General features: G+C 38.1%; 1 protein-coding gene across 1 annotated transcript; it reads left to right on the top strand.

Annotated features, from left to right (window-relative positions):
* The first annotated feature begins 276 nt into the window (after nucleotides 1–276).
* dusp7 (dual specificity phosphatase 7) lies at nucleotides 277–13,946 on the top strand. The gene is made up of 3 exons (XM_055027014.1): nucleotides 277–2,895; nucleotides 5,914–6,342; nucleotides 9,736–13,946. The coding sequence occupies exons 1-3, from the start codon at nucleotides 2,487–2,489 to the stop codon at nucleotides 10,050–10,052; spliced, it is 1,155 nt and encodes a 384-aa protein (XP_054882989.1). The 5' UTR covers nucleotides 277–2,486; the 3' UTR covers nucleotides 10,053–13,946.
* The last annotated feature ends 9,637 nt before the right edge of the window (nucleotides 13,947–23,583 follow it).

Below are 23,583 nucleotides of genomic sequence, written 5' to 3'. Positions count from 1 at the left end.
TAAAATGAATCACAATTTCAGCTGAAGCATTAGTATGCTGCCTTGGATATATATATATTTTTTAGAAGATACAGTCCAGCTTTTGTAAGATTTCTCCTGCTAATTTTGATTCTTTTCTTCCAAGCCTTCCTGCTACAGGCATTCATTAATTATTTAGGCCTATCATAGGAAGAGAAGCCACGTCATTTGCTTGTTTAGGAGAGCAGTCACTGTAAAACAGGGACTTAATATCATTTTAATGAAAGACAAAAGTCATTAGATCTGTCTTATCAGATATTAGTGTGAGTACATTAATAAATCAGCATTCTCCTGGGGCATAAAATAGATCCTTACTTCAACTTTGAGATGTTCTGTGACAGGATGAATTAAAAGCTGAAAAGTATAAAGCAGATCAGCTTTTGTTTGCACAATTTAGTCCACCTGCTGCAACATATAGATCTAGAGTGTTTTCCTGATCATAAAGTACGCCATGCAGAATCTGAAGATTCAAAAAGAGCAGGAATCCATCATTTGATTATGTGATTTGTTCTGTGATTGCAGAGAATAAAAGCTGTCTCTCAGTGAGAAAAGCTTCCAGTAATTTGTTTAAGAGTGTAACATGTGGAGGTGTATGCAGTGGGTGGCCTGAGTGAGAGCGTTCAGAATACCAAAGAAAAACTGGTAATTGTGCTTTAGGAAGCACATTTTCACAAGGCAGTTCAGTTTGGTTTAGTTTCTCTCTGGGAGGTTGAAGAAGAAAACTAAACTCTTTATCACTGTCTTCATTTCCTACTCAAGGTTTTAAATTTGTGAAACTAAACACAAAACATACAAGTATAGAAGTATCTCAGCTACTTTACGGTGAAACCAAGTAAACATAAATTTAAATTTGAGGCCAGTAACATGTTTTATTGAAGCTGAATTAGGAGCAAAACCGGACTATATAAGTTCATATAAAGAGTTTTCCCAGTGTTGAAGTAAAATATAAAAAACAAGATTACAATTACAAAACATCAGGGCCGGATTAACAAGGATATGGGCCCCTTGGCTGGAAGCCATTTTGGTGCCCTATCCTTTAAACAAAAATAATTGTGCTACTGCAAATTAAAGTACATTAATATGTAGTACTACACATTAATATGTAGTACCTGTTCCTACATAATTCAGTAGGAACAGGTGATATCTACCAACGATGGTAAGTATGTTGTTCCCCAAAACATTATCACAACATCATAATTTTAAAATACTTGGATACTTTTTATATTCAGAAATCCCCAAATATTATTACAACTCCCCTGATATGGGCTGATGACTTTTATATCAAATGTAATGTCAGCAAAACACGCATTAATAAAAAAAATCTGTAGAGCCTAACAAAAAATATTGGAGCCCTGGACTACTGCAATCCCTTCTGACCCAGACAGTATGGTAATAGTAATGTACAAGACTATATTATGAAATAAAATCTTTGAAATAGTAATATCAGGCTCATGATCCAATGGACGTGCAACTGAGTCTGATTATTTTAGTCTGACTGCTGCTGGGAGGAAGGATCTGCAGTAAGGCTCCTTCCTCTCTGCATTTAGGATGCAGTAGTCTGTCAATGTGTTGGACGATTGCAAAAGATTGCGATAAAATATGTTGAAATGTTTAGTTGAAACATGACAAACTGTATACTAGTGAGTTAGGTAATAGTGGAAGTAGACTTCCACTATTTTAGTGAAATGTCATGACGAAATGTCCAGTCCTCTTTTCCAGGATTCTGTCCATTTAAAACATAATATCGGCGCATCTGTTTGAATTAGGACGTTCAGAAGCATGAATCGGATCATAATTTCTGAGAGTGTTATTCAGAGCCAGACCATGAATGGATGCTGGGTGATTAAAGTCGCTTGAATCTCTGCACCTTTAAATTTCTCAGCTCCTCCCTCTTCTCAGTGACAAGCCCGCAGAGCTTTTTCTTTAATGCATCCAGAGGAAATGACAAACCAGAGGCGCTCTGTGGGCAGGCATGTCCAATATTAACACTGATCCTGGGCTTTAGCCGCTGCCGTTCAGCCTCAACTCACATGTGACTGGCGCTAACTGGACATCTGCGGTCCCGCTCGTTACTCTGCGGACGCCCCGGGGGTGGGGGGCTGGAGTGGACTCGCTGAATGGACGTCGATGGACTGGACTGACATCCACTTCAGTCCGACTGAAGTGGAAGAGAAAGAGCGAAAGAGAGCTGTGCGTGTTGGAAGTTTCCTGCTCCAAACAGAGCGGCGGCGCGGTGTGCGTGTTGGATGCGTGTTGGATGCGTGTGGAAGTGCGTGTTGGGTGCGCAGCGCCCGCTGGAGCTGGAGCTGAAGCTGGAGCGGTGGTAGTGGAGGTGCTGGAGGTGGAGCGAAGTTTAACGCCGTGATTTTCTCTTTTTTTTTGTTTGTTTATTTTTCGCTCGATTTCCTCCGATTCTGTTGTGTCGCCATAATGTCCCGTAAGTGGACAGGTGGGCAAACGTTTCCCCGATGAAAACGGATCATTTGTGCAGAGGCTCAGTGATCGTGACTGTGATGATGATGTCGAGTAAGAGCGTGGAGTGGCTGCAGGACGAGCTGGAGTCCGGGGCCGGCGCGCTGCTGCTGCTGGACTGCAGACCCCATGAGCTGTACGAGTCGTCGCACATCGAGTCCGCCATCAACCTGGCCATCCCGGGCCTCATGCTGCGGAGGCTGAAGAAGGGCAACCTCCCCATCCGCTCCATCATCCCCAACAACGAGGACAAGGAGAAATTCGTCAAGCGGTGCAAGACGGACGTGGTTCTTCTGTACGACGAGGCGACGTCGGAGAGACACGAGTCCGGGCTGGGGAGCTCCGTGATGGGGCTCCTGCTGCAGAAGCTGCGGGACGACGGCTGCAAGGCTTTCTATCTGGAGGGTAAGAGGTTTATTTACATTCATCCTGTCGGATTTGAGGTTATAACTTGTCACTTTAAACAGCCAGGGTTCCAGCTGGTCCCTGAGCAACCATATAACATTTGTTAGGTGTTGATCCGCAAACTGAAGCTGTAATTAACTAGAAATGGGTCTGACCTTATGGCTTCTTCTCTTGATTACTAAACACAGTCTAACAAACCTGACCCTTCAACTTGAACTGCCTTCAAACTTTGATCTGCCTCGCGCGTTTTATTCCTCTAAAAAAAGCAAAAACTGAGTTTGTTCCAAAACTAAAACTACTCATGAATGCATGTTTGCGTAGACGCACCGTGCGTTTAGTAGAAAAAGCCCCGCCATGTTGTGCTCCTTCAGGAAAAGGCAAGCTTTTTTTTTCATGAATGGAGAGAGGACCCAGGACGCAGAGGCGTCCTTTAGAGAGATCCCCCAACTCCACATGAAAGAAAACGCAGCTTTTAAACCCGCCGGGTGCAGCGGAGTGGACCTGAGTGCAAGTGAGCCTCGGATAATGGATGTGTTTGACGGGGAGTCACAAGCTTGGCTGCCATTCACAAAAAGTCCACTGAGCTGTGAAAGTGTTGCTGCCGAGCCTGGTTGTCCTGATTCTCCGCAGCGCTCGGCTTTTCTCAATGGAGCGCGTCTGGCCGCGCTGCTCCATGCTGATGTTCAAGAAAATGACATGTCACCCTTTATCTCTGTGAAAGGACAGCCTGTTGTTTCAAGGAGAGCGAGAAACACACCTATGATTCATATTATAATCTATGATTTGCAAGACAAACTTGAAAAATATGGAAATGTCTTTCCTTGTTCCTGGCTGAATGAATATGACGAAAGATAAGTTTGTATTTAAATGATATCCAGTATTACAACCTGAATGTTTGTCAAAGAAGACATGCTTTTTCCAGGATTTTTCTCTATTTCTAACACACCAAATGTCCTTTAAATAATCTGTGTTTAGTATAAATTATTACATCTTAAATCTGAGAGGTTTCTGAATGTCATCGAATCCAGTCAGGTTCCACATTAATGCATTGGTAAGAAGCTCAGAATGGTAAATATTTTTCCTCTGATGTTCACTGTTCTATAAAGACTGGCAGACATTTTTTATTATTATTCTTTCAGCCCATAAAAGTATTGAATTTGCTTTTATCCTTGTCCAGGAATAAAAAAACGGAAAAATGTTTCTTTTTTGTTCGTTTCTTCTAAAAGTTTTAAAGATATTTATGTTTTAAAGATGTGGATGTTTAAGATGTAAGCATCTAAAACATCTAAAACATGTTTTAGATGTAAGCATCTAAAACATCCACCTCTGTTCATAGCTTTATTGTTTGCATTCAATCTTTTTACGCAAATGTGTTAAGTTGTTATAATTTTGTCCGCACGATAAATAGTAATCATCTAGAATGTTATAAAAAGTTCCATTACAAGACAAAGTTTGTTTCTTTTTACTTTTGTTATTCACAAAAGCTTGCCTCTGCCACCAGTGTAATCATGAAATACTTTACAGCCTTTACCGATTCTCCATCTTGGGAAACATTGAATAATTTATTCTTGTTGGTGCACAAAGTCTGGCTTTGTACACCAACCCACACTTGAATGACATCGTTTATCTTTGTCCTGACCTTGTCTTTCAGGTCTGATCTGCCATTTTTCCATTTTGAGAAATGTATTTTCTTTTTGTTATATAATTTGGAAAAAACAGTTCAAAAACAAAATGAAGGGATCTGCATCACATGTCCTTAACTGTTATCTAGTTACTCTTCAATGTACACGCTGGTAGTTGATATGGTGGGAATTGATTTTCCTCATACATGAGTGAAATTTTAAGAAAGTAAGACATGTTTTTAGTCTTTAATCAGCTTACAACTGGGCGTAGGGAAACTGGTTTATTCTGATTTCTGGCTAATTGATTGGTGCATCAGTCTAATCATTCTGAGCGACTGAGACAAATAAATGTTTAGTCACTAAAAGAAAACAGCAGATTCACTGTGCTTTGGTCCTGAGGCCAAACCCTGGACTGGTGGGTTTTTTTTTAACTGGCTCCAAATAAAACAAAAAAATAATTTAAAATTTTCACAAACAACAGTTCTCGTATTAAACATTACACACTATGTCGAAAGAAGCAATGATTAATGTTGGTTTTGAATCAGATCCAGTTTAGCGCCGTTTTTTTCCACACTTCCAAATCAGAAGCTAACTTCAGTGTTGTGTTGTCTCATAGTTTATGAAGCATACAGATAATAAAATGCAACACAAATGTTTTGGAGTTCGATGCCAAGATTTTATGAGGTCTGACAGAAAATCATCCAGGCTAAAGTAATAAGTATTAATTTTTCAGCTTTCACAATGTAAAAGCAAAAACAACAACAGCGAAAAATGCAGTCAAAGGAAAAAAACAAGCTTTAAGGATGGATATAAAAGAAAATAAACATAAAAAAGGACAAAGACTGCACAAAGCAACAGCATTTCAGCAAATGTATTTAATTACAATAATTAAAATCATAAAATGAAACTTATCACCCATAATATTTCAATAATAAAACAATTTCATACATTTTTATTGGAAGTCCCAAACATGAATGGTAGATCTAACAAAACAAGGAGTGTGAAGTCAGAGAAAACAGATATTAAATGAAGGGCTGCTGCATTTTTATCTTTATTTGGCTGAGATTCATCTGAGCTTTAGCCTTTATTTAACAACAGCAGGTTGGAACAGATCCAGTTAAAATGGATAGATTTAGAGGATGTCAGGGCCAAAAGGTCAAAGGTTCCTACAGACAAAGAGGCCAAAGATTTCTTGAGGACTTGAACTTGGCTTCATAGTTTGTAAAATGAACAACGTGATCATTAAAAAGGATGCAAGGATGCTGATAATTTTTTTTTTCCTCTTCATGCAGATGTGTCGAATAGAATGATTAGACTGCCTTTGATGGTAGATAATATGTACATTTTTAAAATGACGTTTAAATTGCATTTCTTGTATTTTCTTAATCATCTTCAGGAGGATTCAACAAATTCCAGTCCGAGTATCCAGAACATTGTGAGACCAATCTGGACTGCTCGTGCCCCAGCAGCTCCCCGCCGACCTCGGTCTTGGGCCTGGGCGGACTCCGCATCAGCTCTGACTGTTCGGACGGAGAGTCCGACCGAGAGCCGAGCAGCGCCACGGAGTCGGAGGGCAGCCCGCTCCCCAACAACCAGCCCGCCTTCCCCGTCCAGATCCTGCCGTACCTTTACCTGGGCTGTGCCAAAGACTCTGCAAACCTGGATGTGCTCAGCAAGTACAACATCAAGTACATCCTGAACGTCACGCCCAACCTGCCCAACATGTTCGAGCATGAGGGAGACTTCAAGTACAAACAGATCCCCATCTCCGATCACTGGAGCCAGAACCTCTCGCAGTTTTTTCCTGAGGCCATTTCATTTATTGGTAAGTGGAGGCAGCATGTCCAAAATATAGAAAGGTTGAGTTAAAATTGACCAGAGGAATGTCAATTTTTCTACTTAAAATAGTTAATACTGAGAGGTGAAGTCACTACCAACTCAAAATTTAAGAACGAAAACAAGCTGTGAGTTTTGTTTTTCACCCTGTTTTGGTTTGACTGTCTGATTTAGTGAGCAGTTCTGATTTGCAGGGCTGAACTACGTCAGAGTCTGAGCTCAAAGAGGAATAAATCCAGGCACCTTATCTTTATTTCTCTCCAGCTCTAATGTTACATCATGCCTCTTTCAGGGGACTTTGAAAACAAAAGTCATATATTTTTTTTAAGATGCTCATTTTTGCCTTGTTGCAGAACAACCAAATACACCCAATTTAATATTTATTTACTTATTCAGAGTAAAAATTTGGTGTTTAATGCTATCATTTTTTAGAATGCATTCATCTTCATTGTCCAAAATTAATCCACAAAAGTTTAAATGTTTCTCTCTGAAAAACATAGATAGAAGAAAAATGCAGCCACCATGGATTCTAATACTCTCAGCTGAAGAATCTTCTCTTTGGTCTTATAATAAACTGTTAAAACTGACTTGTGACAGTAAATTTACACATACATGGATTCATGCCAACCACTTATTGATGAATTATAGACCACAGAAATGCACTTTGTTGTGCTTAACTTTCCTGGTGGTATTTTACATAAAATAAAATACCACAACCTTTGGTCAGCTCAAGCATCTCAGCCACTAAAATTACACACCAAGTTGTTTAGCTTTGATAAAATATATTACTGACATGCAGAATGCGCTTGCATGCATTTTCCTGAAAGTTTATATCCTACAAAATTATGCACCCAAATAGAGCTTTGCAACTGTGAAACTGCAAACATTGATTTTGCAGTGATCATTAAAATTCAATATATTGTGCAGCTCTAGCTTTACGGAATTTTTGCCAATGAATATTTTAAAATCCTAAGACGTTCAGCCAGGATAAGCATAGAATAAAAACCAATGGAGCATGGATGAAAAATTTTATTTCCACATTTTGTTCCTAGTTTCTTTAAGGTATTTATTCATACCTTTATCCAGCTGTCTGGCCATCCATTTATCTGCCCATTGTTCCATTTTTTATTCATCCAAGTCCATGCATCTATCCCTTTCTACCCATACATTTGTGTTTTTCACATGTTCTGAATTTAAAGCCAAACTTTTGTAAATTAGCAGCAAACTCTAGAAATTCAAGAAATTACTGTATTTTGCAATGGGACATCTTCAAGAAGCACAACTTTTCCTTTTTGTTCTTTAGGCTTAATAATCTCTCGTGAGTTTTGGATTACTTCTAAATGATAAGGTTATCTTTTTTACCTAAATATATTCTTTAGAAGTTGTGGTGAGTGTAAGAAAAAAAAAAGGTTTTGTTGCTTTTGTTATTAAATTACTTTCCATGAGAAGCTTTGTCATCCATGAGGTCGTAAATAAAACATTGATTCTTTGAGAACAGAATCATAATCGTGACTTTTCCGCTCATCTGGTTTGGTTTTCTGCCTTTCCTGTCATGTTTTTTTTTTTTTTTTTTTTTTTTGTTTATTCTCTGGGAATGAATGAATTTCCTCTGCAGGGCAGGGTTTTTATACTAATAAATCTCCTTAGGTGGAAGTAAGTGTGACATACGCCAGACCAGGAGGTCGTGGCAGATTCGGGTCATGCTGATGTTCGACGGAGCTGTCCGCCCAGCTGTGATATGCAGAGATTACATCAGATCCTCCTGGTTGTAGAAGGGGAATTAAGGAGACACGGATGTGTCAGCAATCTGCTGCCAGAAAGTTGGAAATGCCTTGAATAACAAAAACATGTTGTTGGATGTTTATGCAAGGACTTAGGAAGAGACGGGAGTTTGTTAGTGTGGTAGTTAAGCATCTTGATAATGGGAGGATTTCTGCGTTGTTGTGGTTCTAAAGCAGCAGTAATGCAGCTCAGCTCTCAGATCAGTTCCAGGAGATTAACCACTGGTTATTTATTCTACATCTGAGCTGTCTGGAGCTTGGATAAATTCTCCTGACGGTGATTTTACACCCATCTCCCTCCTTTTTATTTATTTTTTTTTTGTCGTTGTGGAATGCGAGCATACATCACATACAAATTTAATTTAGCATCAGCGCGGGTGCCTGAGATCGCGAGCCAACTGACCTCAATCCTGCAACAAGGGAAGCAGCCAGAGAGAGCGAGAAGAGGCTGAAAGAAAGGAAGGAAAGAAGCACTTAACTCTCGCTCTAATGGCCTTTGGATGTGAGTGGAAGGGCTCGAAACCGATAGGTAGATGGGTGCAGCCGCTTAATAATGTAGGAGACTGTTTTATTCACAGTTTGCTTCAGACAGAGAGCTGGAAGGGAACTCGTGTTCTACGCTGTCATTGAGAAAAAAAAACAGTTGAGAGCCGTGTCATTTAGACGTAACGTATAAAAAATAATTAGTATGTGAATAAGTCATTTAAAAATGACATATTTTTGTTCTCAGTGTTTTCCTCTAATGCATCGTAACAAAGATGTTTCTAATAAGGAGACGTAACAGTCGTACATTAACCCCAAAAATCCACGAACTGCGGACAGAAAAACATTACAAACTCAGTCTGTAACTACATTTATTTGATCTAATGAATGCTGGTAAAGTTTTAAAGTAAATAGCCAAAATAAATAAGGAGTAGAATAGATAATCATTTTTGTTTATATTTATGAATATTTGTCATTATTGATTGATAAATTAATGTTTTGGTTTATTTGAGCTCAATAAACCTCCAGATTATTAAGTAGTCACCATCCAATGATTCTACAAACTTTTTTAATTTAACCACTTAAGCCATCTTATACAATGTAAAATAAAAATACATTAAAATATGCAAATAAATGTTTTTTTTATTAGAAAATCAACATTTTATTGTCTAAAATGCCAAAACAGCATTCTATGATTGTGCACTTCATCATTTGTCACATCTGTGGAAAAAATGCTTCTAACTTCAACATGTGAAAAAGTTCAGCCCTTTTGCTGGACTCATCATCAATACAGTGTAGCTCTAATGTGTTGATGAACTGATTGATTGGATATCAAAAAGTGCTTAGTAGATGTTTTGCAGAAATTGAACCAAGTGAAGCTAAAACTTTTTCAAGTGTTTATATTATTTGTAAATTTTTACTGCCCTTAATATGTCATTTGAGTCAGAATACTCCAGTTAATTAATTCATCGCTAAATTAGTCGATTATTTTAATTATTGATTAATTTGATTAAGCGTTCCCGCCCTAATTGTTTGCATTTTAATGTATCAAAGTAAATCCTGAGTTTCAAGGTAATCTTACAATTTCTTTGTATTCTCTATTCTCTCGCCCTCTCCAGACGAGGCTCGTTCCAAAAAGTGCGGCATCCTGGTTCACTGCTTGGCCGGGATCAGCCGTTCGGTCACCGTCACCGTGGCCTACCTGATGCAAAAGCTCAACCTGTCGCTCAACGACGCCTACGACTTCGTCAAGCGGAAAAAGTCCAACATTTCCCCCAACTTCAACTTCATGGGCCAGCTCCTGGACTTTGAGCGGACGCTGGGCCTCAACAGCCCCTGCGACAACCGCGCCACTTCCCCGCAGCACGACCAGCTCTTCTTCACCACCCCCACCAATCACAACGTGTTTCAGCTGGACACACTGGAGTCCACTTGAGAGTATGACTTAAGACTGTCCCAACCCCCTCTCTTTTTTTAAGAGGCAGGAGGTAACGAGCGGCTGCAGTGGGAGGAAAGCAGCCGGTTTTACTGAGGCTCCTGCTCCAAGAGCCTGGCCACAGAGCTGCTCTGGAGCGACCGGAGGGTCACTGAAGCCAAGTTTAAGAAGATGTGAGAGGAGTTTCTTTAACCCAGAGCAGTGGACTGTGGGATTACACCTGAGCTGTCAAGGCTCGACTAAGTTGACTCAAGGACCGCAGCAGAACTGACAGCTTAATACAAAGAAAGGAACATGGAGGATCCACAGAGACGACGGCATTGTCATGCTGAGCTTGTTGGCGTCTTGTGGAGAATCTGGGATTTATTTGCTCTACTAAATGTAGAGTGTTTCTTTAAAACCAAGGAATTAACACACACACACACACACTTAAAAAAAGTATGTAAGTTTGTACTGTATGTAACGTAAACAGCAGAACATGTATGAGAAGTCCTTAACAAATTCAATATGTCTATATGCATTTTTGTATATTTTTATGTACATTTACGCACAGATCTGTATGTTTATATAATGATATATTCTTTATCTTTGTCCAAAAACAAAGTGATTCAATCTGAAAATGGCTTAAGAGATTGTAAAACTAAAGAAAGGGAAGAGTTGTTGGAGTTTTTTGTTTTGTTTTTTTTTCCGACTTGTTTTTAATTTTTAATGACACAATGCAGTTTGCACAGTGGTGTAGCCAACATAGATGTGCTGGCACTTGATAAAGAGACATTCAGAGAGGAGGAAGAGCAGACAGAGGAGAGGCCAGTCCCAGGCTGCGACGAGTCCGGACAGCTGTGCAGTGCAGTGGGGAGGGAACGGGGACCCGGAGTCCCGGACTGAGGTCAGGGGTCTGGGTGAAGGTTAGGAGTTGGCTTTGCCCTCCTTCCCTCCCCATTCCGCTGCTCACTCAGCTGCCAATGAGGAGCCGCTGGGTTGTGTCCACCAGCTTAGTCGTTTCATCGAGAAAAACCAAACTCTTGAACTTTTTTCCGTTATTGCATCACAAGCTTGTTTTGCCAAACTGGTCTCTGCCTGCTCAGACTCTCGTGTGTTTTTTTCTTTTTGGAAACTTCCCTCAGAGCAAAAGGAGGAAGTGATTAACGGTTCAGAGCAACTTTTTCGGGCACCTTATCTGAGCGGTCTCGCTTTTGCCAAAAAGGACACCAGGAAGAGGGACGGCGGGGGCGGAATCTGGTGTTTGTGCTGTGGACTGGGACCGGCCTCAGAGACAGACTGCACTGACTGTCCCGTCACGACATTAAGGGTCAGCAGAGGAAAACGCTCTTAGTAAGGATCACCCAATTTATTACAGATAGTTTTAAGCCTTGGCTGTATCACCAGAGAGATATATTAATAGTGGAAAGGGAATTTATATAATACTGGTATTAAACAAATGGATCTTATTTTGTATACCTGAGCATGCTGTGGTGCTGTGTGCTCTCTAACAGTCTTTGTAACAAAGGATTGGATGTTGCTTTAAAACGTGGGAGGACTTTTTGTTTTCAAAGTATAAATGATTTTCTGGGACAACATGCACATCTGCTGCGCTTAAAATAAAGAACAACTGAGAATTAAGAAAAAATCCCAACAAATGGCTCTATTCTGCTCCTTTACTGGCAAATTATTTCCTTCATTCCTTGAGTCAATTTGGACACAAGATAACATCTTAGCATACACCATGCCACTCAGATTAAGGTTTTAATATCTTAAGATTTAGACCAAAAGAAAGGAAATAAAGCAGCTATTTCTGCTCTAGCTTTTAATCTACCAAATGCCACACAGCTAGGTTTATTTGACCAAGCGAAAAAATAGGCTGTGTAATCATGGAGTCGTTTTTAATCGCACGCAAAGCTGGAAGCCAAATAATCAGAGCTAAAACAAGGCAGTCGTCAGATTTTAAAAGCTAAAAGTAGGCAGGAAACGTTTGATTGACTAATACTTCCTTTATTCTGGAGATGCATCAATCAAGCTTTTCTGACTTCTTTAAGGTGAAACCTTAATACCAATTGTGACCAACGAAGTCTTTCTTTCAGTAGTCTATTGGGTATCATTCTTCAGTTGTTTTCTTGACTCTTTCTTTCGTCTGGGCTTTTATATTCCTTTGCGGAAAGTGAATCACTACCAAAAATGAGGTTTCAAATTGCTGAGCAGAGCCATTAAAAAAAAAAAGTATCCTCTTCAACTCTGGCCTGACCAAATTGGTGCATCTCTTTTCATTTAGCTGATGATTTAAAGTGAATTTTCAAAAAAATAAAGTACAGGATGTTCAAGTCCAAAGTGATTCTCTCATAAATCAGGAAAATTTTTTCATGAAGCCCAGCGTCTATCAGTAACTGATGGTCAAAGAGCAGATGTGGACGGGGTCTAAACAGAAATAAAGCTCCGGGTCTCTGTGGGAAGCAGCATTTGGATCTCCTCGTTGGTTTAAAGCTGGCCTTATATAACCTTTCTAACGCTGACTGTTCAATACTCTTGTAATCACACTTATTAAAAAACATTTCTCTGTTTTTGTTTTTTTTTAATAGGAATACTGTAAAATTAGAGAGGCACGCTGCCTTCGTACCATAACGGGTCACACGAGGTCCTCTTTGTTACTCTGCAGTATATCAGAAAACCTTGTTTTGCAGGATTTTGTACATCTAAGACCTCGATGTTTTTAAATTCCTCTCCTTTTCTACAATATCTGCTCCGTGTTACCGTTCAGGATCCAGCAGGATTATGAGCTTTTGGACTGAAACACCATTTCACCTGGAGCAAATGTGTCCATCATCAGAGGCCATTGCAGACACACACACACACACACACACACACACACACACACACACACACCCCCACACACACACACACCACACACACACACACACACACCCACACACATACACACGCCTACACACCCAAAGCTTTACACAGCTTGAGCTGTGCTTCAGCATGCCAGTATTTGTCTCAACACCCGGCTTAAATAATTACAAATGTTTTCTTTTTCCTCATATTTTGATATAATGTGCTCTATGCTATTCCTGTGGCCTTTCAATATGAATATACTGTATAATCTCAGTATATGTATACATTTTGAATTTATATGCAAAGTTGATCTCATATTACGAAAACAATATGATCGAGGTTTCTTGTTTGGATTCATATCCCATTTACAATAAAACGGTGAGCAGCGAGAACTTGATCATTTGCACCCGAGGACAGGAATATTTCAAGGCGCAGCTTTTCTATTTAAAGAGAACACGGTTTATTTCGAGCTGCTTTCTTCTGGGTGGTGTTTTTTGTTGTTGTTGTTGTTTTCTGTTTTGTGTGTGTGTTTGTGTCTTTCTAACATCAAAAGAGAAATCGAGTCATTTTCTCTGTTTGTAAATTTCCCAGATCACGGGAACGGACGTTTCTGTGCCCTTAAACTTGTAGCTACAGTACATGCGCTCGAGAGAGGAAGGTTGTGTAAAAAATCGAGAGCAGATAGAGGAGCGGGAGGAGGCAGTGCCACGATAAAACAAAATGACAGGAGGAGTGAATGATTTGATGTTACCTCAGTGAGGAATTCTTCAGGGATATTGTTTTTTTTTTGTTTTCTTTTTTGACAATGCATCTTGCATCGTGTTACAGCTTAAAAGTCACGTGGAATAGCTGTTTTATTTTGTGCTGTAAACGTTTCTTTTTTTGTTTTTTTTTTTTAAATAATGATTTAAAAAAAAAAATGCAATCTGTCTCTGTAGAAAAAGGACGGGCATGTTAACCAGGGCGGTCACCCTTCTGTCTACTGAGAGAAAAGTATTGTACAGTGTATGGAAGCAACTCAAGACATGTTTATACAACAAATAAATCTTGAAATATTTTTTTCTTTAACGCTTGTTCCTGTTATTTCTGACCACCAGGTTTTTGTTAAAATATTTAATCACTCATAAGATTTTATATGGCTTTCCAAACTCTACAACACATGAAAAAAGCCTGTAAATATTATTTTACTAATCAAAGCAGATTTTATCTGGATGCTGCCAAATTAGATGAATATGAAGAGATTCAGTATGATTTAATATGAAAAAGTATTCACCAAATGCAGAGAGAGCTATTTATTCATATCTTAGAAATGTGTTAATGGGTTTTATCTTTACATTTGGGCACAAATGGCCATTTAAGGACATTCATGATCTTGATATGGCCCAAAATAAAAATTAGTTTGACACCCCTGGCGTATGTGAACAGTAAATGATGGCAGTGAGGAAGTAAGGAGAAGAAAAAGAGCTTCCAAAGACGCCATGATGAGATGAGCTGACTATAAATATCTCTGCTCTTCCCTCCTCGTCTCTTCCAGCGATGCCCTCTCACTTCTTCTTCCCACTACAATTGCTCGGCTTCGCCTTGGCAGAGATTTCAGCGGTTGCACAACCAAGTGAGCCGTTTAATTCATAGTAAATGAGAGCGGATATTACACTGACAGCGGAGGTGATGTAAAGGAAATTAAAACCCCACCCTGTTTGAGCAGAAAGGACACTAAAAGCTGAAGGATCTGGTCTCCTGGTAGCACAATGTGAGGTTTTCCCACATTCTTATCAGCATAGCATGATCTGAAATAGTTTGAGTTACACTATTTTCATAGTGAGAAAAAAAATCTGATGGCTCATACACAGATTTCAGGCTGGCTGACAAAGAAAGATGCATGATTTACGATGGATTTCCCGCTCTACAAGGTAATCTAGTTGTGGATAATTGCAAAACACTTCAGATGCAATTCAGGTTGGTATGTAGTTGATTTAAAGAGTATAATTATCCAGCTTCTACACAAAAAGACCGCATGTCAAAACCTATTAAGCTTAAAGGGCCTTATTATGAAAATAATTGGATCTAATTACCTGAGAGCACCTTTAGAGACTTGTGGGGACAATCTATTTATAAGTGAAACTTTAAAGGTTGTAGACAACTGGGAGCGCGTAAAATTAAAACCAAATATTAACAAACACTGTATAAAAAACCACACACTCTTTTTCTAACTGTGTCACAAAGTAGATCTAAACTTCTGACATTTATGATGACCAAAATGATTTTGTTTGCTACAGGGCAAGACAATAAACAAAATTATGTTTCAGATTTTTTGTTTTTATCAAGATAGTTGCATACATTTCCTTTTGTATGGTAGAATTGCCTTTCAATCTATATAACTTTGATCAAGTGTTTTGGGTTTTCTTCCACATCTTTTCACAGTAGTGATAAAACTGATCAAACTGAGTTTATAATAACTCACCTCAATCTCATTAAACTTTTCCCTCTGACCACTTTGTGATGGTCACTCCCCATTTACAATCTGCCATCACATTTCTTTCTAAAAATGTCTCCCAAATTGAGCAATTTTTCTCAGGTGAACCTTGGCATTCATTGATGAGGAATGTGTGAAGCATTAGTTAGAACCATTTAGAACTGAATTTCATGATATAAAGCTCTGGAGAAAATTAAGAGCCCACTGCACTGAACCCCACTGGAAACCTCCTGGCTATTCCACCAAATACTGATTCCTGAACTCTTCCTCAGTTAAAACATTAGTATTGCTGTTTCTGACTGAGTGTCAACTAGTTTTCTTTGTGTTATCTCGGGTCTGAAACCACTGCATCCTTTTTGTTATTTTGACCATTTCTCATTTTCTGCAAATATATACAAACGTTTTGCTTGAAATTTCAGACATGTTGATAATAGTTCATAGAATAAAAGAGCAATGTTCATTTTAATCAAACATACGCCTATAAATGTAAAATCAGAGGAACTGATCATTTTAATTTTTCCCAGATCTGTACTGATGTGACATGTTGTGCAGCATTTCATTTTGGATGTGCAAGAATGACTTACTTTGAGAGCCACAGCACTGACATTTATTCGCAGCTGAAACATGTTTTTTAGTTTGTACTAATTAGATAGAGAAATGCACCGGCTGTTGTGTTAACGTTAAGACTGATGTGAGAGATGTACCAGAGCACCTGATAATTAAACTGTAAAAGTTCATTCTAATACCTTTTCAATGCATGTTGTTATGTACTTGTTAGTGCTGGCATTGCAAAAAAAAAACAAAAAACTTAATGTTCATTAAAGTTTAATAAGTCTGAAAAAGTTGAAAGATATCATTTAAAGTTATATATATATATATATATATACACACTTTGGAGAAAAAAAAAACACCCACTCAAGTTAGTGGCAGTTTTCAAATACTGATTGCACAAAATATTAAAACTTGTCTAATAAAAATTTAGAACACCCTCCCATTAATAGGACTGATGAGTGATGCTCCTCTAGTTTTAACGCCATGTCTGTGCATGTTTGCAACAACTGGAAATATTTCCAAACTGACATTTTCTCTGTGTTGTAACCATGGGAAAAGAGTAGCCGTCTTCCTCCAGCCAATTACTCACGAGCAGGGTTAAGCAACATGTGGGGGAGGGTGTAGCTCACTGTTCTGGGACCCATGAGAAAACTCCAGACAACCTCTCTAGAACTATTCCATAAAACCTGTAAACCAGAGCAGTTCAACAATTTTATTTATTTATTTTGCTATTTTCAACTTCTAAAAACATCAATTTAAGTCTTTTAAAGTATTATTTTATGTAAAGGAATGGTACTAATGGGGAAAATAAGCTAAGATACCACATTTATGAAAACTTGACGGCATTTCTTAAGCTGTTTTGAGACTCATGGCTCCGTTTGGAGCAGCTGTAAAGAGCAAACCTGCCAGCTGCTGAACCACAGTGAGTTTTCTAGAAAGAAACGTTGAGGAAAAGAAATCACTGACATCTCATCAGCACGCAGCGCCGCTGCCGAAACAGTAAAAGCGCCATGAAATCTCATTTCAGGAGTAAATGCATGTCTTGGTTGTGTAGAGCAACTTTTCTGAGGTTAGGCGTAATCAAATTGGAAGGAAGATCAGTTTTCTTTCAGACTATGATCTCAGCTGCTAATGTGTACTGAAGGATGTGTGTGACTGTGGGCACCGGATGTCTTTATGTACGCAAGAGCAGCCATGTGAGAGTTTTTGACTTTGACCTTGTTCTTGAACAGCAAACAAATTCAGGTTTTCTATTTGTTTGTTCCCTAAATCAGCAGAGGCCAGTGGAAATTTTTTTGTTGTTGCTGTTTTTCTTGTTAATAAATTCAGATTAATAATCCTAATTCAGGTGTCTAACAAGGCAAAATGATTTTAAATATATTAGTTTTCTTCATCCACTCTCTCGCCGTTAATCTTTCTAAGCCGTCTCTGAAACCTCCTCCGTTTTCTTTAATTCATTTATGCTTTGGTGTCTCTTTCACTTAATCCCGATATCACTTCTTCCTCTCCTTCCTCTTCCTCCTCTCTGCTGTAAGTTGAGTTGGACAGGGCGAGGGTCAGGTGCTTACCGTTCCAAGAAAGTGCGTCACACATCCGCTCAGAAGTTAAAGGTTAACAGCAGCGACTGATTACCGCACTACGTGACCATCGACTCGCAAACATGTCTCTGGAGAGTGATAATGAAGACCAATAAATTGGGGTTTTAGTAACAAAAAATTATAACATTTTGGTAAAAATGCTCTAGAAAGAGACACTATTTAATCTAAAATAAAAATAAACAAAACTGTAAAACTGTACCTTTTTTAGCAATAAAGAAGAGATGATACAATCAAAACGTGATATCATCCTCTGTCTTCTTTTTAGAATAAGGGAAAAGAAAACCAACGTAGTAGAATAAGAATAAGATAATATGTCATTATGTGACTATTTAGTCAACTTATAGCTCTCCTCTCAAACTGATTGTGTCTTAAGGTAATTCAGACTTTTAGTTTGCAAATGTGACCAAACTAAATGTCACTAAGAGTTGAGTTTAAAAGTCCTTTTGCTTTCATAGAGATCAGAGTGACATCAATTAAAAATATCAATATTTTTGACAAGACATGAAAAAACATTAACCCTGGAAACTCCAAAAAAAGAAAAAAGCCTAAATAGCTATAAATCAGCTTTGCTTTTTAGAAATATGGCATTTCCATTTTGTTTGAGTAGAGGAAATAAGTTAATAAAGGAAAGTGGAGTTATATGAGAGTTTATGTCTATTGGCTCCTTTTTAGACAATAAACTGATAAAATTCAGAGGAGATTGAAGATTTATCAATTTATGTTATTTATTTAGCAAAATCTCCTTTGTTGTCTAAATCAACTTATTCTAATTGATTTAAAAATCACTAAATGAATTTAGTTCTTTGGGCAACTTATTTTTAAAACAAATATCGCAACATGGCTTGGCTTTAGTGAGTAAAATCTAAATTCAAGAGTCCGGAGAGGTTTTTCATGATGCATGTTTGATAAAAACCAAATTGAATTTGGCATTTAATTTCCCTTTGGGATCAACACAGTTTTTTTTTTTATTTGAATTGTTAAGAATGGATGTGGAAGATAGTATTTAGGTTCACTTTAGTTACCACAGGTCAGTGATGTCCAAAGTTATTCCTCAAGATCAGATGTCCTTCATGTTTTAGATGATTCATCACACCTAAAGCAAAAGCTGGGCGATAAAGAGAAACGTTTCACAGCTGAAACTTGTCTAAATCAAAGCCAGTAAAACAAATTTCAAAACTTCAGACCTAACTGATTCAGAACTGAAATAAGATTTATTACAGTTTTTTTTCCACAAAGGACTTGAAAGAATCATTTTAGGAATTTTAGCAATTTAAAGCTTGGAATTGCATGATTTTTGTGCTATAAATGTCTCACATCTCCTTAAATGCATTTTTAACATTTTCCAGCTATGCTATTCAGAGAAATAGAAATTGTCATCTATGAATCCCACTTTAACTCTGTCGGCATAAATATCCATTCATCACCCCCCCCCATAAGAAGCAGCTATTAGACTCATTTTCCTATCTTGTATTAATGACTGATGAATGAAACATCTGGTTTGTCCCCTGGAGTCAGATTTGCAGCCCATTAGCACATAGACTCCTTTGAACTGCCCCATCCTGTCAAGGCCAGAGCATCTAAGTCCTCATATTTCACCTCTGCTGGCCCTTGGAGACAAACTGAAGTAGAAACGACTGCCAGATGTGACAGTCACCATGCAGTCACACGCGACTACATCTGGATAATCTTGAAACTTGAACAGCACTGAGCCTTTTAATCCTCAACATTAACCAGTCAGAAACAATCGCACTGCAGTTTGAAGAAGAAATAATTGGTGATTTTTCTATAATGTGTGTTTACTGGATATTTTTAACAAAAAGTCATTTCTGAAGTTTTTCCTGTTGTTTTCAGTCTCATGTAATCTTCACAACATGAATATTTTTCCAGGCCTTTTGGATTTTTATAGGGAATTTGTCAAATATATTTAGCAGCAGTTTTTTTTTTAAGAGGTTAAATTACTTACAGCAATGATTATATGTTTAGCAATAAATGCTTCTCAAGGAAAACAACTAAAAACTCTTCAGCATCAATTTGATGAATGTCAGGGATCGCGTGTGTGTGTAAAATTAAAAGAAAAATGTTGTGTGCTCTCTGGTCTGAATCCCAGCCTGTCATAGTTCTAGAGAACCTGACAGACAGAGGTAACGTTTGAATCTGCCTACCTTTTTACAGAAAGAAAACAACTCTGCACCACTTTAGCTGTCCTGTCCTGCACCTGACCTAGAAAACGCTGCGCAGGATGTTCGCATGCATCACTTTTTCTGCATGTGGGTCTGAATCGAAATGAGACGCAGAGACGTTCTGATGTGGTGAAGAATCGTCTTTACCACAGTATACATCCACACATATTTTTTTGTCCTAATTATCCGAATATTAAATTCAGATCAATTCAAAAATGGTTTTGATTCTTCAGGATATGTTCTTAAAAACCAGCAGAACTTGTGGTAAATGTTCTTCCTTTAGCTCTTTATTGTAGCATGAACCATAGGATTAGTTAAGCAATTGAAGAGCAAAGATATTCATCTAAATAAATGTTCTGTGCTCACTTCCTTCCCATAAGCACGCTCTGCGACTGTCACCACTTTTCCACCGTGTCCATTTCTATCTGTTCTTGCAGATGAAGACCCGAATGGACACTCAGACATTTTTTTTTTTTTTTTTTGCGAGTAACAATCCACCGATTGTCTTTTTTTTTTTTTTCCTTCCTTTATTTCAGCTCCTCTCACACTCTTGAAAGATTTGCCGCACGCTCAAGCTGTAGCGTGAAACCCACGAGGACACTCAGTCCTCTGGCTGTGAGGCACAGAAATGAGGAAGTGGAGATAAAAATAATTTTTGCAGGCTGATCTGTCTGATGATAACAGAGTTCTCACTGGCTGTTGCCATGGTAACCGCGAACCCAAAAAAAAAAAAAAAAAAAAAAAAGGGAAGTTGAACTGTTGCAGAAGTGAGCAGGCCCAAAAATACCAGGATCACTGCCTTCATGGGGCAAATTTGTGCATGTGGACCCGTTAAAGGAATATTTCAAAAATGTTTTTCAGTGGGGTTCCGTCTAGTGACATATGTTGCCTCATATGAAAGCAACATATTACCTGTAGTAGACAGAATCTTCAGTAAACATTTTGGAAATAAAGGGAGAAATAAATGGTAGTTGAAGCCTCTAGATTGAGCAGGTATTCTGGATTGACAAAAGATGTGCAAAAAGGTTTATTTTAAACCATTTTGCACAAAACCTTTCTAACACATGTTGCCATTTCTCCCAAACAACCATCCAGACATCCTTCTGCAAGCATTATGCTGATAACTATATCCATAAAAACTGATCAATCTGAATAGACTGAAGGAATGTTTGGAAGACATAAAAACATGGATGATTTCTAATTTCCTCCTTTTAAATTGAGACAAGACAGAACTTATTTTTGGACCAGAGCCTAACAAAGACAAATTTTGTTAGTCAGTCACTTTCTGTGGATAGCTTTAACTCGGTTCTCAGTCTAAAGAACCCTGGTGTTATTTTCAAGCATAATATCCCATCTAAATGCTTTATTCAACATATTTCTAGGTTATAAATATCATGTTGTAATTATTTATAAGCTGGATGTCCAAAAACATTCAGTATGAAGCCTCCAGCTTATCCAAAATACTGCAGCTAAGAGTTCTGATAAGAATTATTTTAACTTTTCTTCAATTACTCAGTTCATCCAGAATAGAACTAGAAATTGTCCTTTCCTTTTTAATAAAGATTATAGTTAGAATGGCTCAGGTTATCCTGAGTTTTTCCTGTAGGATAAAATAGAAACCCGTACTGGTAGAGGACACACTGACCGCCATTTTTCCTCACTCTACTACTTTCACCTGTCATTCATCAATCATGGTCATGTGCAGATATTGCCAACATTAACTTAGTATTCTCTCTATATTTTTTTTTTATTTAGTTTTTGCTTCACACTGTCACATGCTCATTATGAAGGATCGCTGCAAAGTTGACAGAATGCAATTAATTGTGCATTATTGCCACACATTTATTCAGAAAGACATATTGCTGCAAAGTCAGCACCTCGATGCAATCCTCTGGGAAATCCTTAGAAAACTTTTTAAACTGAGCTTCACTGCGCTTTCGTATAAAGAGCGTCACTATGGGACGTTGATGGTTGATTTGCATCTATCTATGTGATTGAGTTACATTGATTTTATATTTTTGTATATAGAGTGGACCAAAGACAGACAAAAGTTGTAAAATATCTTCATGGAAAAAAAAACATGAATATAATAGAATTAAATTATTTCCAGCCAACAACAAGACAAATGACATTAAATGCATTTTACAGCAAAGTTGAGCTTCATCTGTGCGAAGCCAAAATGCAAAAATGATAGTTGTCAATTCAAACAAATCATAAAGATTTGTTTGAATTTACAGAGAGACTTTTAAAAAGGCATTTATGTCCACATTATGATACAATGTGGCCATTGCGTCATAATAAAGGGATAAACGCTCTCACCTTTTAGAAAATCTGATTTGATTGACAATCAGAATAACAACTTGAGAAAAGCTAGTAAAATTAGCAGTAGAGATATTTTTGGTTGATTTGATCCTTTTCAGGATTTGAAAGTAAATGTGTTCATGACTTCAAGTGACTTAATGCTTTTGACATTAAACTGCACTATAAATGGTTGAAATATGTTACTAAAAGCCCAGAATTGCGACGGCATTTATGTTCGAACCTGGTAATTCTGTTTCTGACTTGTTTGCCAGATCTTATTTCTTTCATCCATAATTCTGCACTTTTAGACAAAGACGTCCCAATCTGTTTTGGGCTGCAGCCGGAGAGGAAAGCATCTGTTCTAATTGTGTCTAGTATGATGTTGGATGAAGGTTTAATCTTCTCAGCCCTCATGTGTCTCTTCATGAAACTGAGAAATGAGGATGATAAGGATGTTTCAGCTTCCTGAAGAAGTATTAACCACCAGGGATAGGCATGGGAGGGAAACACTTAAATATGACTCGTGTGTTTCTCTGGTTGGTTCACTGAGCTCTGAACTCTAGCCAGAATCTTATCTGACCCCATTAGATTATTTGTATGCTTGCACAATCAAACCCTGCAAACTGCCACTGACCAGAACTGGAGTGAACTGAACCCGGAGCAAATGAATAGAGGCACAGCAGACCAGACTCTGCCTTGATTATTAAAGTAGCCAGCAGCAGGGAGGCAGAGTAGTTCAGCCCTCTGTGCAGATAAATAATCCCTGCTGGATTCAGCGAGAAAATGAGCATCCATTTGTTCCTTTGGTGGAGCAAATCAGGATCTCACGCTGTACTTTGACCTGACTTTGCACTGGACTAAGCAATCAATATCTTGATGACTGTATTACCAATGAAAAAGAAAGCTTTTCCAAAGAAAAATGAGCAAAATTATGATGATAATCACACAATAAATGGTTAATTTAAAAGCAAACAAAACCTGCCCATACTGATCAATCCAAGTGGTGTGATTTAAACTTGATGTTTGAGAAAAAAACACCATAAAAAATTAAAAGTCCTCTTTTTTTAGACAAAGACAAAGGGACAGATTTCTCACAGAACTTCAATAGCTGTGAGATTATTGTGAAAAATATTCACCGCCAAATAGAAAACAATTAAACTTGAGGTTTTTAGAGAAAAATCTAAATCCCTTCATCCTCTACTAACACAAGATTGGGCAAAGTAGGAAAACCCAAACATCCTTCACTATGACTGCATTGTCCAGCATATTTTATGGGCGTGAATAAAACTTCAATGAATTTGTGTATTTCACTGACTAACCCTTCTTTCTGGTGAAGCTAAAGCTTTTCCTGATTTACATTTCAGAAAGCTTGTTCAGCACAGTGAATGAGATCTTGTGTTACGTTGAGTTTCTTTGAAAAATGCAGTAGGATTCCCTCTGAAGTATACATGAGATACAGGAGGACATTGGCTGTCCGATGTCCTCCTGGAAGACAATTCCCATGTCTTCCATTTCCCTTTTCCTCAAATGCATTACTAAAGGCAGCCTATTATACTTCGTTGAAGATATTAGGATGGATCAAACGATGTTCATTACATTTT

The sequence above is a fragment of the Poeciliopsis prolifica genome, unplaced genomic scaffold, assembly GCF_027474105.1.
Source record: "Poeciliopsis prolifica strain line A6 unplaced genomic scaffold, Auburn_PproV2 SCAFFOLD003, whole genome shotgun sequence".
Taxonomy (NCBI): domain Eukaryota; kingdom Metazoa; phylum Chordata; class Actinopteri; order Cyprinodontiformes; family Poeciliidae; genus Poeciliopsis; species Poeciliopsis prolifica.
This window is presented reverse-complemented; position numbering and strand designations above follow the sequence as displayed.

Coding starts and splice junctions, on each gene's coding strand:
- dusp7 (XM_055027014.1), top strand. CDS start 2,487: ATGAAAACGGATCATTTGTGCAGAGGCTCAGTGATCGTGACTGTGATG. Junction 2,896..5,913: donor CAAGGCTTTCTATCTGGAGG/GTAAGAGGTTTA, acceptor AATCATCTTCAG/GAGGATTCAACAAATTCCAG. Junction 6,343..9,735: donor TGAGGCCATTTCATTTATTG/GTAAGTGGAGGC, acceptor CGCCCTCTCCAG/ACGAGGCTCGTTCCAAAAAG.